The 19,701-nt window shown below is 40.3% G+C and overlaps 1 protein-coding gene across 2 annotated transcripts in view; it reads left to right on the top strand.

Annotated features, from left to right (window-relative positions):
• FLT1 (fms related receptor tyrosine kinase 1) overlaps positions 1–19,701 on the top strand; it is a 204,539-nt gene that overhangs the window by 130,115 nt on the left and 54,723 nt on the right. For both annotated transcript variants that reach the window (XR_006355646.1, XM_043994779.1), the window contains exons 16-17: positions 9,559–9,665; positions 16,575–16,707. Coding sequence is in view for 1 of the 2 variants with exons in the window: in XM_043994779.1 (XP_043850714.1) it covers positions 9,559–9,665; positions 16,575–16,707 (240 nt within the window). In the remaining variant the exon portion in view is untranslated. The remainder of the gene's footprint in view (positions 1–9,558; positions 9,666–16,574; positions 16,708–19,701) is intronic.

Here is a 19,701-nt window from a genome sequence, read left to right on the forward strand (position 1 = left end):
TCAGTTTTCCTTCCTCAAATAGTCATAGTTGCTTCCCCACTTAAAAATATTTTGTGCAAATGAATTCGGGCCTGTCTCCTTTGGATCCCCAGGGAAAATTAGTACCTTTGGTTCTCCAATTCAGATTATCTGAGGGTTTCATTGAGCTAAATTTTCATCGGTCCAATGTTGTTTTATGTGACATTTATTAATCAATAAGTTATTGGCCATGTTTAAGGTGCATGAGCATTAGCGAATGGACAATGTGACATTTCTTTTGGTCCGTCTATGAGCACCTGGAACTTTTTTGCTTCTTTCCTAGTTCTTAACTGTGGTAAAAATAATGAGCTTCCTGTCTTTGGAAGTATACAAACAAAGACTGGGTGAATGCCTGTAAGGGATGCTATAGAAGAGAAAACTGCATTGGATCAGAAGTTGTACTGGATGGGAAGGTCTCCTCCATTCCAATCCAATAAACATCTATTAAACACCTAATGCAAGCAAACTTGACCGGAGATACAAAGAGAAAAGGAAAAATAGTTCCTGTCTTTAGGGGGTTTACATCCTATTTGGGGAATACAATAGGTAAACAGATAAAACCATACATGATCATTTGACAAAAGATTGAGCATGAACAGTTTCCAAGTCTGAGAGTCTACAGAGCAAGGAATCAGTTAAGAAGCATTTATTAAATACCTGTTGTGTGCCAGGCACTAAGTTAAACAAAGAAAGGCAAAAGCAAAGAACAATCCTCAAAGAACTTACAGATTTATGATTTTAAATTGCTATGGGGGGGGCAGCTGGGTGGCACAGTGGATAGAGCACCGGCCTTGGATTCAGGAGGACCTGAGTTCAAATCCGGCCTCAGACACTTGACACTTACTAGCTGTGTGACCCTGGGCAAGTCACTTAACCCCAATTGCCTCACCAAAAAACACAACAAAAACAAAAACAACAACAACAAAAGTTGCTATGGAGGAGAGATGTCATCTAAAGACTTCATGTTTCCAGTAGGGGTTGGATTAAATGACCTCTGAGCTCCCCTCCAACTCTGAGTCTGTGATTCTATGAGTTTACTGGGTAAGTGGCCTCCAGCTAAGTAAGATGTTACTCTATTAGTATTATAGTTCTGGCATGTTAGAGGTTAAATGCATTTCTGTGGGCTAGTCCAGCAAGCTAATCATGATTTATAGCATTGTTTCTATGGGAAAGTACATTGAGTTCCAAACACCTGGCAAATGAACTTTGGGAACACAATCCATTCAAAAGTTGATGACTGCCCATAAATAAATTACAGAAGGTGAAGAACTTTCATTAGACACACTCTTTTTATTTAAGTTTTATTGTTTTTTGTCAATATAACCCTGCTGAACTGGAGCAAAACCAAAAGACTGTATCAGCAGTGTATGCAACATTTTGGACTAGTGGTCTCCCACCCCTTGACAGAGATGAGTGGAGTATGTTTCATCAGTTCTTCTGCTGAACCAAGGTTGGTCATTAGAATTAATCAGTTTGGCTGCGTTTTGGAAGACACATTATTTCTTCCCACTTATCAGTATGATTCATTTACTAACCATCCTTTCCTGTCACAGTTATCACATCTCAATACTGATAGTAAGACCCTCCACTTGTATAACACTATATATAATCTCATTTGCTCTTCAAAACATCCCTGCAGCACAAGCAAGGCAAGTATTATTGCAGATTTAAAAAATGACCCTTAGAGAGATTAAGTGACTAACCTAAATTCACATTGAAAGTGTTAGAGAGTCCTAGATTTAGAGCCAGAGGATATGTATTCAAATCCTTGCTATTAGGACTTGTGTGGTCTTACTAATGACCTTTCCCACAGAAAGGACTTAATATGTTGTATTTTTTTACCTGTACACATGTTGTTCCTTACCCCAACCCCCCGTAAAATGTAAGCTCTTTGAGGGTTCTTTTATCCCCAATGGCTAGGATAGTGCCTAATACATAGTAGGTGCTTAATAAATACTTGTGAGTGAATGAATGAATGAATGAATGAATGAATGAATGAATGAATGAATGAATGAATGAATGAAGCTGGTCAAAATTATCCCTAAGATTCCTTTCATCTCTGAGTCCTGGACAGTTATTCTGGGTCCATTGTCCTAGTCCCTAAATTCTAGCCTATTATTCATTGCACAGTGCCAAGTTGACTCAAATCAATAAGATTGCCAGCTGTTGGAGAAAAGTATCTTAGAATTTGTATTCTGCACATTGTTGAGCATAGTGCCACAGTTGTAGAGATTCACTCGATGAATGTTTGCTGATTGATTGGTTCATTTATATCTTCAGTCTTTCCTTAAAATGTTAGAAAGTATTCTGGACTTTATCCAAAAACCTTTACAGAGACAATTCAGATTAAGACTAGAGTTTATCTAAGGAATTAGTGTCAAGTGAGTCAAAGCTATGAAAATATTTTATATGAAGTTTAGCTATACTTTTATTAATGTATGTTCGTTAGGTCACTCTATGCAGGGATCCCTGAGGGATGAGATAATTTTTTGGGAAAATTCACATTACATGGAATACATGACAAGTCAGCGTGTGTGTGACAAAATGTATTTCTTAAGTCCCGAAGCCTCTTACTCATCAACCTTATGACTTATTGAGCAAAATTTGAGATCTGGATATTGTTCAGAAGAGTTAGATGCAGTGTCTGCCTTAGAAGTCTTTTATGTGTAATCAAATTCTTGTTATAAATAATAGCTTTAGTTTTCATCAGCTTGGTAACTCATCTTTGTTGACTTTCCAAGCTTTTAGTAGACTCAGTTTTATGTAGTAGCCATAGAAATTAAAAAAAAAACTGTAATGAATGTTTAACATTGCCTATCTTGTCCAGTGGAGCTTAGGAAATGAAGCCAGGCAAAGGACTTATGTCTGAGGCTATGTTTAACAGATTTGAAAAGAGGTTTGTGAATTAGTCAGGAAGGAAACTGTCTGCTCTTTTTATTTCCTTTGAAAAGGGGTTCTTATACTCCTAGATAAAACAATGTGTTATTTTTGTATCTGAAAAGGATGAATGGACAGTGGAATCAAAGTCGCTTCTTTAAATAATCACAGGACTTGTTTGGTTTGGATGGAGCTCATGTGGAGAGTTCCCTGAAAGAAGCTTTAACATTAAAAAAACAGCAACACCTATGGCTAGTAGTCAAAATAATAACTTCTGAGATAAACACAGTATCGTCAGGGGTACATTTAGTGAATCTGTGACAATAAGAGTGCAGCACATTTCAAGGGGTTTGGGGGGAGTTTTGTTTCATAGTTGTAATTTCAAATAATATAAGAGAAATAAATCAAGTATGTGTTACCAAGAATATGATTTTGATAAGTTCTCATTCATGTGCTGTAGCATTAAATCTCATTCTAATATGGTATTTCTACAGTTGTAGTTATATCACCATCTGGTAAATATTTAGTAGAAGTAGTAGTAGCAACAGTGACAATAGCAGCAGCAGCAGCAGCAACAGTAGTAGTAGTAATAGTAGTAGTAGTAGTAGTAGTAGTAGTAGTAGTAGTAGTAGTAGTAGTAGTAGTAGTAATTCATGTTTCTATAGTACTTTAAATTGTGCAAAGCTCTATACATTTGCTATCTCATTTGAATCTCACAACAGCCCTATGAGGAAGGCATTTTTTCTCCATCAACAGAGAAAGTATTATGGAAAACATGAAGGGACTTCCCCAAGGGCACACAATTTGAACTTTTGGCATCTCCTGGGTGTGCTTTGCACAATATGCTCCGCTAGGATCCTACTGATAGTACATCACAGTTCACTTGCTTGTCATATTGTAGGAGGCACATACTACTTGCCAATAAAAAGGTCCCCATAAATCAAGAACAGGGGAAGCTTTAGACAGAAACAGTGAAGCCAGCAGGTGTGCTTCTTGCATCCCCAGTTGTCCTCCCATTTTATGCCCCTTTTCTTCCATTCAGTCCCCATCACCAAGATATGAAGGCAATCTCTCTCCTCACAAAAGAAAGTCTCCAAAGAACCCATTACATGACCCCTCCAGAAGTGTTCCCCTTTTACATAAGGGCTAGGAGAGGGGTATGCTTTGGGCAAAGAGCTGGTAAAGGTGAGAGTTAGCATCACTGAAGAGAATCATTTGGGGTCAGGAGATCCTACTTGTAATCCACCAGATCAGATCGACCCTTCTCAGAGTGTTGTAGAAAAGTCACAAGTTTGGGGATCAGAAAAGACTTGGATTCAAATCCTGACTCTTGTGCATACTTCCTGGACCATTCTGGGGTAGGGATTCTCTATTACTCAGTTCTTCCCCTACCCCCTGTAAAATTGGGAGAACAATACTTCTAATACTTCTCATCGAAATATGACATCCTTACTGTTCGACAATCATACTTCCCTTGAGAAAAATGGTGACCATCATAGCATCTCTTTCTCAAAGGGTTGAATGGAGAGCCAAGTTACTGAGTATCACCAAGGAAGTATTCTGAGTAAAACAGCCCCAGACTCCATGATGTTCTGCTAAATTCCTCCTCCCTGTGGGGTCATCTAAGCCAACATGAAGTCGGCCTCTGGGCTCTCGAAGTGTGGTGCAGTCTTTAACCCTCTGGCTTCAGGGTCTTGAACCCAGGCCCATGATTATAATGAGCCAAATCCCATTTCACATAAGGTGACTGTAGCACAGAAAGATTTCCTAGCTCCAGGCAGGGACCCACTTAGCTCAAACAAAATTCCAGTCAACAAAATTCCAGTTTAACCAAACAACAAAGAAACAAAAACCCCATGATGTCGTAATGAAAACACGATATGGAACTCTGCCCGAGGAAGTTCCATTCGGGGCAACTATTTTAAACACTCTCAGGATGGAGGAGCTTCAAATTCCATTCAAAGCGAAATGCTTTCGTGCCCTGCTGTCCTTTGCAGCCTGAGATGAAGCTGCTTATCTGGTCCCAGAAATATGCAAATGAAAAAGGAAAGGCAGTTTTTGTCCTTTTTTAGTGAAAATTGGGGCTTCCTTGTTTCTGATGTCGCTTGACCTTTCTGAGAACCACAGTAAACACAGGAGCTGAGCCCCCTGACTCTGTGATGGTTTCAATTCTAATACATTTGTCTAGGCTTCAAAGGATCATGGATTTATGACTAGAAAGGACCGTAGAAGTCAAAAAGTCCAACTCCCCCATTTTAGAGAGAAGAAAACTGAGATCCATCAGAGAGGTTGAGTGATTTGTTCAATAGAGGGGATGTGGATTCAAATGTAGCTTCTCTGATTCCGGATTGAGAGGTCGGTGTTGCTGTGATGTTGCACTAACAGGACATACACCCCTTCCAAATATGCTACATGGACAGAAGCATAGTTATTATGGAAGCTCACATATGTTAAGGTTCCCCCACAGACTGGTCATGACACTAGTCATTCAGTAGTTCAATTTTCCCATCTTTAGGATAGGATAACAGAGACCCTTCTTATCACAAAAGGATGAAATGAAAATAACTACAACCTACTCATCGGGAGGTTTTAAGGTACAGTGGAGAGTATACTGAACAGGGAAGGGTCATAAGGCCTGGGTTCAAGTCCTGAATCTGCCTTTGGCTAGCTGTGTGCTGATTGTGAGCAAGTCCCTTTGCCTCTGTGCTCTGAATCTGTTTCTTTATCTGTGAAGTAAAATGATGCTCACACTGCCCAGGGTAAGAACACATGTAGGGTCTGGGCCCATCCACCGACAGCGATTTTTCTTTGCCAGGGCTCAGGCACTGCTTTGGAAAATGAAGTGGATGAAAGAGTCCCACTGCATTGTCCACATCCCAAAATGTTTGCCTCCATCTGCATCTTGAATCTGTCACCTTTCCATCAGGATGTGGGCAGCCTGCTTCCTCCTCAGCTAGTCACTGCATTCTTCAGAGTTCCTCAGTCTTTCAGAGTTGTTTGTCTTCAGTGCCATGGGGGAAATATACGATGTTTTAATTCATCATGGCCTTCTCATTACCCCCAAATAAAAACAACATCATACTGTATTCATGGGGGGCTACCCTGAGACTAGCCTTTCATGCCTCTCATATGGTACCAATATCTCTGTGACCACATGATAAATCATTCTTAATTATTGATGCATCCCACCCCCATTTCCTCCCCCCTTTCCCATACCATGTGCAGCTGGGCTATTTCACACAATGACCTCATCAGCTCTTGCTGACTGATCAGGCTTAGAGTTGGTCTGGACAGTAGGTGGATATTCATCCTTTAGGAAAAATATCCAGAGACTCTTGTGAACCTAAAAGTTCTATAGAAATGTCAGCTATTGATATTGACATGATAGGCAATGGGATTGAGGACTTAAGGGGATAATACATTTCCTTCCAAATCAGTAAATAGAAAAAGTGTCCCCAGTATCGCCAGAGGCCGCTAGGTGGCAGTGGGCAGAGTGCTGACTCTGCAGTGAGTTCCAGTCTGATCTCAGACACTTACTAGCTATGTGACCCTGGGAAAGTCACTTTCCCCCTGGCTGCCTCAGTTCCCTCAAATGTAAAATCAGGATAGCAATGCCACCTAACTCCAAGAGTTGTTGTGAGGATCAAATGGGATAGTATTTGTCAAGTGTTTAGTGCAGTGTATGACCCATAGGAGGAACTTGACAAATGTTGGTTTCCTTTCTTCCTGGTAATGGCTTTGTTGAAAGAGTTGGAGATGGCAGCTAGGTGTTATAGCAGATAGAGGGCCAGGCCTAGAGTCAGGAAGACTGATTTTCCTGAGTTCAAATCCGGCCTCAGACACTTACTAGTTGTGCGACCCTGGACAAGTCATTTAACCCTATTGCCTAAGTTTCTTCATCTGTAAAATAAGATGGAAAAGGAAATGGCAAAAGACTCTAATATCTTTGCCAAGAAAACCTCAACTGGGGTCATGAAGAGTCTGAAATGACTGTATGACAGCAACAGAGATGGAAAGAAAGATGAGAGAGAAATAGAGAGTAAATATACAATTACATACTTTATGTATCATTAACCCTTTCTCCCTTCTCACTTTTAAAGTTTCCATGTCTGTGGTATTTGAATTTTTAAAGATGGTTTATAACTCTAGATTCTAAGCCTAGAGTTCCATTTCCTTCTTAAAAAATTTTTCTTTGTGGGTTTTTTCTTTGATTACTTTAAAATTACATACACAAACTGTATTCACACACACATGTTTAAGGCCTGATTTAGTCCCAATGAAAGGAATTTTGCCTGAGTAAGGACGATGGAATTAGACTTTCGAGGTCACATTCCCATCCTGGGGAATGTAATGGGAGAGTTCCCACAATCCCAATGGGCTGCTCCCAGGGCATTCCATAGAAAGAGTGTCTGGAGGGGTTTGTCTATAGACAGTCCTGTGTATCTAGATATTATCAGTATTCCCAGCCTCCCCGGGTCACCATGCGTGGTTGAGCCTATCCCCATTAAGCCACGTGGAACCCATCTGCAGCATAAACAAGGATGTGTGTGTGTGTAAATACTAAAGTCAGTTAAAGACACTGTATTGTGTAGGAGGAAGCTCTAGCTTGTATTAACTTAGAACTCAGAGTACATTTATCACATGAATGTTATTGAGGGAGAGGGTCATTTCATTGTATTTTTTTAAGAAGGCTTCTCTGCTCTTGTGAGATCAGTCTCATGGGGTTTAAGGAATCTCAACCAGGATTTGACTTGAGGTAGCACAATGTAACCGGAAGAGTGTTAGACTTGTTAGATTTGTCCTCAGGGGTGGTGGGCTCAAATTCTGTCTTAGCTACTTATAACCATTGTGATCTTGGGAAAGTAACTTTTGCTCTCTGGGCCTCAGTTTCTTCATCTGTAAAATGAAGGGGTTGGTATAAAAGATCTCTAAGGCCATTTTTAATTCTACTATCCTAAATGAACAAGATCAGTTTCCACTAAATTTTCTGCTTTGTTATCAATATCTGGTGTGAACAGGGGTGTTATAAACTCTTGCAATTTGGAGATAGGTCAGTCAAGGATTAGGCAGCTAGATAGTGCAGTAGATAGAATGGCAGGCCTAGAGTCAGAAGACCAAAGTTCAAATCCAGCCTCAGACACTTACTAGCTGTGTGACCCTGGGCAAGTCACTTCACCCTTTTTTGCTTCCGTTTCCTGAGCTGGAGAAGGAAATGGCAAGCCACTCCAATGTCTTTGCCAAGAAAACCCCAAATGGGGTCATGTAGAATCAGACATGGCTGAAACGACTGAACAACCAACAACAACAATTAAGGACCAGAAGAACAGCACATTCTTATCCAGTGGAATGATTCCAGGTGGTGTTAGAGTTTGCTAATGCCCTTTGCTTGGTTTGTATATTAGGAGAGACCTAGTACTCTTAGTGGGGAAGAGATACATACTGCTAAGTTGTATACTAGGGAAAATTGCTTTCTGTGGTCTGGTCAGTTAAAAGGATCACAATTGTGAAAACACAAATTTTAAGATGAAGGAGCTGGGGCAGCTAGGTGGCACAATAGATAGAGCAGTAGCCCTGGAGTCAGGAGGACCTGAGTTCAAATGCGACCTCAGACAGATACTTACTACCTGTGTGACCCTGGGCAAGTCACTTAACCTTCATTGCCCTACCAAAAAAATTAAAAAAAATTTTTTTTTAATTCTAAAATGAAAGAGCTTCATATGCATGTGATCCTGGCCCAAGTGAATTAGCTACTCAGGGTCAGTCTTATGTCTCTTTTTATGTTTGGATTAAGGGAGAATTAAAAAAAAAATTTTTTTTGCAAATTACAGAGAAATCATGCCTGAGACTGACTAGATTTGGGAATTACTGTTCTGGTCCACGAGAAAATTCCTTGAAAAATCCCAAATTGTCTCCTCTCCTCCTTCCCAGAGGCACTGCTTAGACCCTTGGGGCCCTTCCTTACTTGTCTAAGAGTGTCAGCACTGAGCTTTTGATCTTTGAAACCCTTCTGGGAAATTAAGTGACTGGGAGTGGTCCAACCTCATCTCCTCACTCCAAAACAAACCCACTAGAATCTTAATACTAAGATCAAATCAGGAGAGTGGAGAGAAGGAAACTAAGCTTGTATGCAGTTCTTCTTGGTTAGTACAAACAAAAAAAGTCCTTGGGTTTTATTTAATTTTTTAAAAAATCTTCTGCTTTGAAGAATTTTGTGAGCCCCAAAGGAACCCTTTTAAGTCATTTTTTTCCTTTTTCTTTAGAATTTCCTCTAAGGGCCATAAGGGAATGCTAATATTTTCCAGATTTGATACTTTAATGGGCTTTTGTTTGTGTCCCAATTCTTTCCATTTTTAATTTCGCCATTGATTTTTAATTAGTTGTCTCTGGGATCCGACAGTTTGTAAACCCATCAGTCAGAACTTCTGTGGACTATTTTAATTTATTTATAGGTTAATTAAAATGATGGGATATTAGGGTGGAAGTGTGTCTGTGAAGTCATAGCATTTCTCATCTGGGAGAGATATGGTCTCAGAGGAAGGGTCCTTGGAGCATGGGGTGGGGCTAGAGAGCCAACAACATTTGATTTTGAAGGATCATTTCAGCAGTGGGATGGAAAATGTTTTATAAAGTAAGTCACTGATCCCCACACATTTTTCTTTCCAGGAAGCTCAGACAAATCCAATCTGGAGCTGATCACTCTGACATGTACCTGTGTGGCTGCAACGCTCTTCTGGCTCTTGTTAACTCTCTTTATCCGAAAACTGAAAAGGGTAAGAACAGTTCCAGTTACTCCTACGCTTCCTCCCATTCATAAGCCCTGACCTGGGGAGGACAATGATAAGGGAATTCTAGTCCTAAGTCACCTTCCTACTCTACCCAGGCATCTGAAAAATGTTGGAGACAGCTAGGTGGCACAGTGGATAGAACGTTGGCCCTGGAATCAGGAGGACCTGAGTTCAAATTCAGACTCAGACACTAGCTGTGTGACCCTGGGCGAGTCATTTAACATCTGTTTGCTTCAGTTTCCTCAACTGTAAAGTTGGAATACCTTGCAGGGTTATTGCGAGTATCAAATGAGATAATAACATAAGAACTTAGCATAGTACATGGCACATAGGAAGCACTGTATAAATGTTGACTGTTATTATTGTTCTACGACAAATGTGTCCTTCATCAGATAAAAACCACAAAGGGACAAACCTTTCAAGGGGGCAGAAGGAATCCGCCCTCCCAATAATTTGTCAAAAAAAACAACAGCTAGAAATTTTCATTTAAATTTGGCACAGATACCTATGCTTTCCAACCCTATTTTCTGGCTGGAAAAAACCAAAAACATGTTTTTAAGTTTTAAAAAAAAAAACCTCTGAACTTTCTACATCACTGAAATAGGGAGCTTTAGATAGTTTTATAGTGAGGTGTCATGCTTGGTACACTAGGGTGTGCTCATCTCCCTGATAGGATCCATATGGGTAAGGATGGTTTCATTTTTGCCTTTGCATCCCCAGAAATGGGCACAGTGCTTGGTACACATCAGGTAATTAATAAATGAGTCTTAATTGATTAATTCATACACTGATCCATTCTTTCATTCATATATTCAACAAGTATTTATAAGCACCTACTACATGCAAAGCAATGTATTATGCACTAAGGGGTAAGTCAGCAAGCATTTATCAAGTTCCTACTGTGTACCAGGCTCTATGCTCAATGTTGGGAACTCGGAGAGAGGCAAAAACAACAGAAACAATAACTTACAGTGCTCCCTGTTCTTAAGGAGTCCACACACAAACAACCATGTACAAACTAGGTATATGGAGAGAATATATTGGGAATAACCTCAGAGGGAAGTCATCAAGGTTAAGGAGAACCATCAAAGGCTTCACGCAGAAGATGAGACTATAACTAAGACTTGAAAGAACCCAAAGAAGACATGAGGTAAGAATGAAGAGAGAGAAAGTGTTCCCAGTATGGGGGACAGTCAATGGGAATGTCTGGAGTCCAAAGATGGAGAATCTTTTATAAAGAACAGTCAGTGGGGGCAGCTAGGTAGCACAGTGGATAAAGCACTGGTCTTGGATTCAGGAGGACCTGAGTTCAAATCCAGCCTCAGACACTTGACACTAGCTGTGTGACCCCGGGCAAGTCACCTAACCCTCTTTGCCCCACACAAAAAAAAGTTTTTTAATTTTTAAAAAAATTAAATATTGAAAGAAGAGCACAGTCTCCTCATTCTAGGAGGGCTTGTAGTCTAATAAGAAAACTAAGGTGTGTACAGAAATAACTATAATTCAAAGCAGTCAAGTGGTGCAATAGAAAGAAAATTGGTTTTGTAGTCATGGGAACTAGGTTTATACACTATCTCTGCCACTTAGTACTTAGATAACTATAGGCAAATCACTTAATCTTTCTCAGACACTGTATCCTCAGGTATAAAATAAGGGTGGGGGGTTGCCTTAAGGCCCTAGCTCTAAATCTATAATCCTAGAATCCTAAGACATTCTGTGCTACATGTGAATCATGTCAGCCCTTCCCTAAAAATAGTGTCATGTTAGAAATCTTCAGTGGTTCCCCATTGCCTATATAATGGAGCTCGGACTCCTCAGTCTGGCTTTCAAGGCCCTATGTAGTGTCTATTTAAGCTTCCAATTCTAATTTCCATAAATTAAAACATCCTCAATAATAAGGTTTATTTGTATAACATCTCCTAGATATGTCTTGTTCATCCCCACCATTGAGCTGTTGCTCATGATGTGATCCCTGCCTAAAATGTCTTTTCTCCCCCTTCTTTCTAGCAAAATTCACCCATCTTCCATGGGTTATTCTACTCAAACAAAATGGCACCCTGATTCTGTGATGCTCCATTTAAAAAGTCCTCCCAGCTCCACTCTTCCCTCTGCTAATATTTTTTAGTTAGCCATGTTCAGGTTAACTTATCTGAATCGACACTTTTTAAACTTTATTCTGAGAAAAGTAAAAACTTACAAGAGTTTTACCAACAAGATTGTAGTCACCATATCTCCATATCTTTCTTCATTATTCACCCTCTAAAAAAACTGGGGAAACCTCTCTGGCTTAAGCTATTTGTCACCCATATTAATGATAACTTTTTTGAGAAGGGAAATGATCACAAGTGATGGATGAGGTGAGCTATGAAGGCCTAGTCACCAAATGTAAAGACCTCAGTAACTGCTTAATCAAAAAAGGTTAAAAAAAATCAAAAAAGGTTATTTATTACTCAGCAGTCTCACCCATCAAAAAAGATCACAACAACAATTTGTTCTTATTGACTATTGATACTTTTCTGTGACCAAAAATGCCTTTCTTTGGTATATTGACAATTACAAAACTGCAAGTGCCTAGTCCTCAAATTATAGTACATTTTACTTGACCTCTTTAAGATCTCCAAGTCTGGAAACCGGGGCAGCTAGGTGGCTGGATTCAGGAGGACCTGAATTCAAATTCGGCCTCAGACACTTGACACTAACTAGCTGTGTGACCGTGGGCAAGTCACTTAACCCTCATTGCCCTGCAAAAAACAAAACAAAACAAAACAAAGAAACCAAGTCTGGAATCCATCTTACCTGGTAGGGACATACCAAATACTCAGAAGATTATTAAGTGAAAATTTAAAGTTTATTCAGTGTTTCCTCTGATTTACTTTAGTTGTTTATGGATCACAAATAAAAGAATGTTTCTATTCCAGTACTTCAGACACAATAACATGCTCTCTAAAGCTAAAAAAGGGCATCTCAGTGGTACAGTGAATAAATTTCCAGGCCTAGAGTCTGGAAGACCTGAGTTCAAACTCAGCCTCAGATAATTACTAGCTTTGTGTTCCTGGGCAAGTCACTTAACCCTGTGTGCCTCCATATCCTCCTCTGTAAAATGAGCTGGAGAAGGAAATGGGAAGCCACTCCCAGTGTCTCTGCCAAGAAAACCCCAAATGGGGTCAAAAAGAGGCAAATACAACCGAAACATCTGAACATCAACAAAAATAACAGTAACAACAAAACCATTAAATCAGGAGACTGCTGGTAAATATTTAAAACAGACTCTCCAGAAAAAAAATATATACATACACCCAACGCACTTTTATTTAGAGGCAGCTAGATGTCTAGGTGGATCGAGCACTGGGCCTGGAGTCAAGAAGATCTGAGTTCAGATCTAGCCTCAGACACTTATTAACTATGTGACCCTAAACAAGTCACTTAAACTCTGTTTGCCTCTGGAGAAGGAAATGGTAAACCACTCCAGTATCCTTACCAAGAAAACCCCATGGACAGTATGGACATGCTATAGTCCACAGGGTCATGAAGCGTGTAACCTGACTGAACAACAACAACAAAGCCACAAAGGGGAGAAAACTGTTGGCTGCCTTCTCCTATTAGAGGGCGATCTATATGTTCATTCATCAGTTTGTTAAGTGCTTGCTATGTGCAAAGCCTTCTACCAAGTGCTGAGGTATAAAGACAAACAATGAGACAATCCCTGCCTTCAAGGAGTGTACATCCTAATGAGAGGAAGCAGTGTATAGAAGGAAGTAACAAATGAAAAGGAAAAGGAAGTAATAAATGAAAAAGCTCTGGGCTTGGGTAAGGGTCTCCTGAAGGCATGAGCACATGGGTTGGCCTTTGATATGAGGGAGATATGAGGAGGATGAGCATTTCAGACAATGGGCATGGCCTTTGCAGAGGAATGGGAAGTGAGAGGTGGGAAACAGAGCAGCATTAAGGAAATGCTGAGTGTGAAAAGGGGACAAGTGTGAAATAAATCTGGAAACATGGGTTGGACACAGATTTTGAAGGTCCTTAAATACCAAACAGAGGAGTTTGTATGTTAGATCCTAAAGCCAACAGTGAACCACTGAAACTTCCTTAGCAGAGGCAAGTGACATAATCAAACCTGTGTTTTCCAAATATTGATTGACAGCTATGTGGAATTCAATTGGAGGATGGAGAGAGGAATTAAAACTAAGGAGACCAATGAGTGACCTAAAAGAATGGAGACCAGAACAAGGGAAGTGGTTTTGTTAATGAAGAGAACAGAATAGATACAAGAGATGTTGTGGAAGTAGAATTGACAAACTTCACAACTTATTGGATGGGGTTAGGAAGGGAGAAGAATTAGGGATGACTCCTGAGAGAAACCCAGACAGTTTTCTCTTAAGACTTATGGTATCCTGAGTTCTTCACTGTGGGTCAGAGAATCCTGCTCAAAGTTGTTAGCTATATTTTGACACTGGAAGGTTTAGCCAGAAAGGTTGTTCCAGTTGTTTTGACATAAAAATTACAGCACCTCTATAAAGGAATTCACACTCTCTTACACTGAGGCACACATATCTGGAAAGTTGTACTGTCCCACCCCAATGTTGATGGAAAACGCATTTTGTGGCACATGCTCCATATCTTTCTTCATTATTCACCCTCTGAAAAAACTGGGGAAACCTCTCTGCCTTAAGCTATTTGTCACCCATATTAATGATAACTTTTTTGAGAAGGGAAATGATCACAAGTGATGGATGAGGTGAGCTGTGAAGGCCTAGGGCAGAGTGAGTATGGGCTTGAAGAATGTGGATGAGTGTGAGATTTTATGTCTGCAGCACTTTCCTTTACCGAGGCTCTGGAGCTGTTTAGGAAAAGAGAGTAAAGCTTGCTGAAATAAAGTTTACATGACTTCTGGGCAAGAACGATTGAATTACACTCACTATGGGCAGGGATGTTTCCTTTCTGGTTAGTAGAAGAGTCCATCCTTGAAGGTATAGCCATCAGCTGTCAAGGTTGTGGGTATATAATTAACAGTCACAGAGAATAGATCGCCTGGAGGACTTCTAATGAGACACCGAGTGCAGAGGTACATATAATTAAAAAGAAGGTGTATTTTCTAGGCTTGATTTATGTAATGAGATAAAAGAAAAACACAAGAACACACCATTTTCCTTGGTCTTTCTGTATACCGACAGTGGATACCCTAGTGTCCTGAATGGGCATGTGGTTATGTGTTTGTGTTGTGCTGGCTTGTGAAAGTTTGCCATTTCTACCTCTAAAATATTTTTACACACACCTAGCAGCTTAGTTTAAGCCCATTTATCTCTTTTCAACTATTGCAATGGCTTCGTAATTGGTACCTGTGCCTTGAGTCTCTACCCTGCCCCCTTCTAGTCAATCCTTCCCACAGCTGCCAAAATGATCTTCCTTAAGTGTAGACCCAACTGCATCACTTCCCTACTCAGTAAACTCCAGTGATTCCCAATTGCCTCTAGGAAAAAATATCAACCTACATGTTGTTTGGCTCTTAAAACTCTTCACAACCTGACCCCAACCTCATTACACATTTCCCCCTCCGCCTTTCTGAACTCTAGGATCCAGCCAAATTGGCTTTGTCTCTGTTCTGAATACATGGAACTCCATCTCCTGCATGTGTCATTTTTTTAAAGAGGCATTTGGGGTTAAGTGACTTGCACAGCGTCACATAGCTATTAAATGTCTGAGTCCAGATTTGAACTCAGGTTCTCCTGACTCCAAGGCCAGTGCTCTTCTCTGCCTTTTTGTTGGTTGTATCCCATACTTAGATTCCACTTCCTTCTCACCTCCACCTCGTGGAATGCCTCCCTTCCTTCAAGATGCAGTTCAAGCACCACTCATTTCTGATTCCCGAACTTCTAAAACCTTCCCTAGCTACCTTGTATCTGTTTTGTATTTATTCTCCATGTAACTAGGTAGACCCATTGTGTCCATCAATAGAATGAAAGCTACTTGAAGACAGGGGCACATATGCCCAGTGTCTGGCAAAAGTAGGAGTCTAATAAATGCCTATTGACTTGACAATAAAAATCCAAATTTCATTTACATATTAAATAATCAGTTTGTATTCCTCACAAAAGGGACATTTTCTTTTTCTTAGCTTCTCTGATAGTAATAATATCAGGAAATTATCATGACTTTTTTTTGTGTGTGTGTGTGAGGCAATTGGGGTTAAGTGACTTGCCCAGGGTCACACAGCTAGTAAGTGTTAAGTGTCTGAGGCCGGATTTGAACTCAGGTCCTCCTGACTCCAGGGTCGGTGCTTTATCTGCTGCACTACCTAGCTGCCCCCATCATGACTTCTGCATGAGAAATGTGCTGGTCACTGAATCATAGATTTTGAGCCTTTAACAATTCCTTTACTACACATTTGACCTCTCTTGTGAATGCAGAAAAGAAACAAACACCAACAATGAATCCCCATCTGTTCTATATATTCTTGCTTGTACATAATCATTCTATGAAGCTATTTTTAGCCATTGTTTGGAATTGCTTTGTGAAAATGCTTTTCTTTCCTTTTTCTTTTTTTTTTAAAGAGTCCATCATATGGTAATTATTTTCGAGAAAACATGCATATGGATATCATTGAAAAATCTGTCTGCATTGTGTACCCAGAATGTAGGAGTAGAACTGTGTCTATAGCAATATGACGGGGTTAAAAAAGGGACTCGACTAGGGATTGGCCCGTGATGGTTGTGAGTTTACATGTGTGTATGAAGAAGTGCTTTGTGTACCCAGCCACATTCAATTAAGTCCAAACTGAGTGACCTGAACCAACAGAGGTTGCCAAGTATTGTTTTCCAATGGTTATTAGGAGACATTTTTTTAAAATGACATCCTTGTTTTGGCGATGACTTTGACATGTCCTCTTTTTTTCAGACTTCTTCTGAAATAAAGACAGATTACCTTTCGATTATAATGGATCCAGATGAAGTTCCTCTTGATGAGCAATGTGATCGTCTACCCTATGATGCCAGCAAGTGGGAGTTTGCCAGAGAAAGACTTAAACTGGGTAATGTATCTGTTAAATGGAAGATACTCAGCATGTATCATCTCATATTGTGTGTCTGTGGCCTGGGGAAATGGGGAGGGGATGGAGTTGTGAGAGAGAGACAGAAAGATAGTGAGAGACAGAGACCAAGAAGAGACATAAAGAAGAGACACAGAGAGAGAGAACTAGAGAGAAAGCAAAAGACAGTAAAGAGAGAAGAGACAGAGAGGAGGGAAAGAGAGACAGAGTAAAGTAGAGATAAAGAGAAGAGACACAGAGAAAGAAAAGAGTGAAAGACAGACAGAAAAGAGAGAGAAGAGACCAAGATAGAGACAGAGAGGGACAGGTATGCAGAGAATTACAACTCAGCAGCAGCACACTTTAGAGAATACTTTTACTGGAAGGTAGCAGTAAAAAATTCACATTGCATTTTGAAAGTTCTTTCTTTTCAATAGATTTGGAACTGAAAATATCTCCATTCTGATGCATAAATCACCTTGAATTTCCTTGAGTGTTGGCAACGCATAAACCAAGGGGAAAAATCCCTTTGGACTTTTGGGGTGAGAGGGGTCATTTAAGTTTAGTTTCGGTTAAGGGATGGGCTGTTGTTTTCCAGGGAATTTAGATGCTGTAAACATGCAGTGAATATGCTTTCTTTTGGCTTACCAGTACCTCCTGCTCAGACGTCACAGTGCAAATTAAACCCCAGGCTGGCCAGCCTGAAATACAAGAAAACAATTGGAGCCTTAATTACTCCTGCCCAAAATATTTTGGTAGTGGCCTCTGAAAGTTTTCCACTTGCTCCTGCATGGATGCCAGAATCATTAGTCGATAGAACTAGGAAAACACATTGTGGATCTTACATTCTTGGAGCTTGTCATACTTTGCCTAAAAGGAAAGACATCTCTCCATGTGAAGGGTACCTGTGGGTTTCACTGGTTGTGAGAAATTTTATTGGTAGTGGGTGGAAAGAGGTGGGAGGAAAGGAGGAGGGGGAGGAGGAGGAGGAAGAGGAGGAGGGAGTAATTAAACTTTTGCTTGTTGGAACCCAAACTCCTCAACTCGTATTCTTCCTTGCCTGATAAAAAACTGTCCCAGAGCATATTCTCTCTTTGGCATGGGAAGAAAACTGGAAATGAGTGAAAGGCAGAGAACAAGAAGCAGGACAGAAAAGGCTGCTGACAGATGAGGAAAGGACTAAATTTGGAGAACTTAGGGGCAGGTGGCACTCTGGATAAGTTCCTTATGCAAGTCTAAGTGACATGGCACTTAGCCCAGCCCCTCCATGACCTTGGCAGTGAACAAGGGATAGTTTTCCCACAACCATGAGCCATTCTTATGCTCCGTTATATCCCAGCATTATTAGTCACAATTAAACATGATTTCTTTCAATATAAGATATGTGTGCCTATCTATCACAGAATTCTTCTTTTCTTGGCCCAGTGTAGTAATCTCCTTAAAGGAGATGTTTATAATTCTACCAGAATTCCTTGAGTGATCCTGGTGGAATAGTAGGCCACCAGGTTCACTGTGTGGGGAAACTTTCTCATCATCCTTTTCCCTCTTGGAGCTGCCAGATGTCAGAGTTTGATTGATATCAACATGAGGCTCTGGGACATGCTTCAGGTGGATGACGTCTCCCTGCATCTCAAGTCTGGGAACTTTCTCCTGATATTCAGAGAAGAGGGGGCTGGGAAGTGATTCCATAATTAACAAAAGACCAGGAAGACCCCGCCGTTTGGTTTTTTTTAATCATAAAAGTCTCGGTCTAGTTGGGGGGGAAAAAACAAGATTATGTATTACATAGAAGGATATTGTTGTTATTGTTCAGTTGTTCCTGACTCTTTGTGACCCCATTTTTGGGTTTTCTTTGCAAAGATACTGGAGTGATTTGTTGTTTTCTTCTCCGGCTCATTTTACAGATGAGGAAAGAGAGGCAAACAGATTTAAGTGACTTTCCCAGGGTCCTACAGCTTGTAAGTGTCTGAGGCCCGATTTGAACTCAGGAAGATGAGTTTTTCTGACTCTGGACCTGGCACTCTATCCACTGCACCACCTCACTGCCCCACATATAAGGATACTGAGGCCTAAAGATTTGCCCAAGCTCATGCAGATAGCAATTAACAGAACCTCAATTTGAACCAAGGTGCTTTATCCCCTGATGGGTCACACTTAGCACCCGACTATGTGATCTGCCAGGATTTGAAATGTTGAAAAATCTAGTGGGTCTGCAGCCTGCTTCCCCCCGTTCTGTGATTGCATGCTGTTTAACATTTTTCTACCAAGGTTCTACTGATTATTATTATGAGAATAATAGTATTCGGAATTTACAACTCTAACTAGAGCAAGGTTTCTGAACTAACTTTTTGCGTGATGGACTCCTTTGACAGCCTGGCAAAATCTCTGGAAACAATTCTCAGAACCATGTTTTAAAATTCATAAAACGAAATGCATGGGATTTCAAAGGATACCAATTATATTGACGTATAGTTATCAAAATATGTTTTAATTCAATGACCCCAAGTTTGGAGCCTCTGTGCAAGATGGACCAAACTGAGACCTGAATCTCAATATTTCTTGCTGCTAGCACTGAAATCCCTGGAGTTACTAAAAACATACTTTAAAAAGTTTTGTTAATAATTCTCTATTAAGACCTAGTATGGAATTTCAGTCACAAAAATTTATCATGGATGAAAATGAGGAAAATGTCTGATGGCTTCCTTCGATTAAAAAAGCATTTCAAGCAGTAATAGTCCAAGATAGAAGACAACGCAGGGTGTCTGGAATTTGTCAAGTGAGCTAACTATTCCTGTATCTCTGAGGCTCATGTGTTAGCAATGAGTTGGGGCACAGTCTGCAAAGGGGCAGGATGGGGAAATTGTAGTGAGCAGCCCCTTCAACGTCCTGTGAGCCCCAGCAAGTCAAGGAAAGTCTGGGAGGAGATTCCAACATCCTGGCATTGTATATAATGATCCAGCACATTCCTAAGCAAACTGGTGGCATTCCAAGGGAAAA

The sequence above is a fragment of the Dromiciops gliroides genome, chromosome 3 (genome assembly GCF_019393635.1).
Source record: "Dromiciops gliroides isolate mDroGli1 chromosome 3, mDroGli1.pri, whole genome shotgun sequence".
Classification (NCBI taxonomy): domain Eukaryota; kingdom Metazoa; phylum Chordata; class Mammalia; order Microbiotheria; family Microbiotheriidae; genus Dromiciops; species Dromiciops gliroides.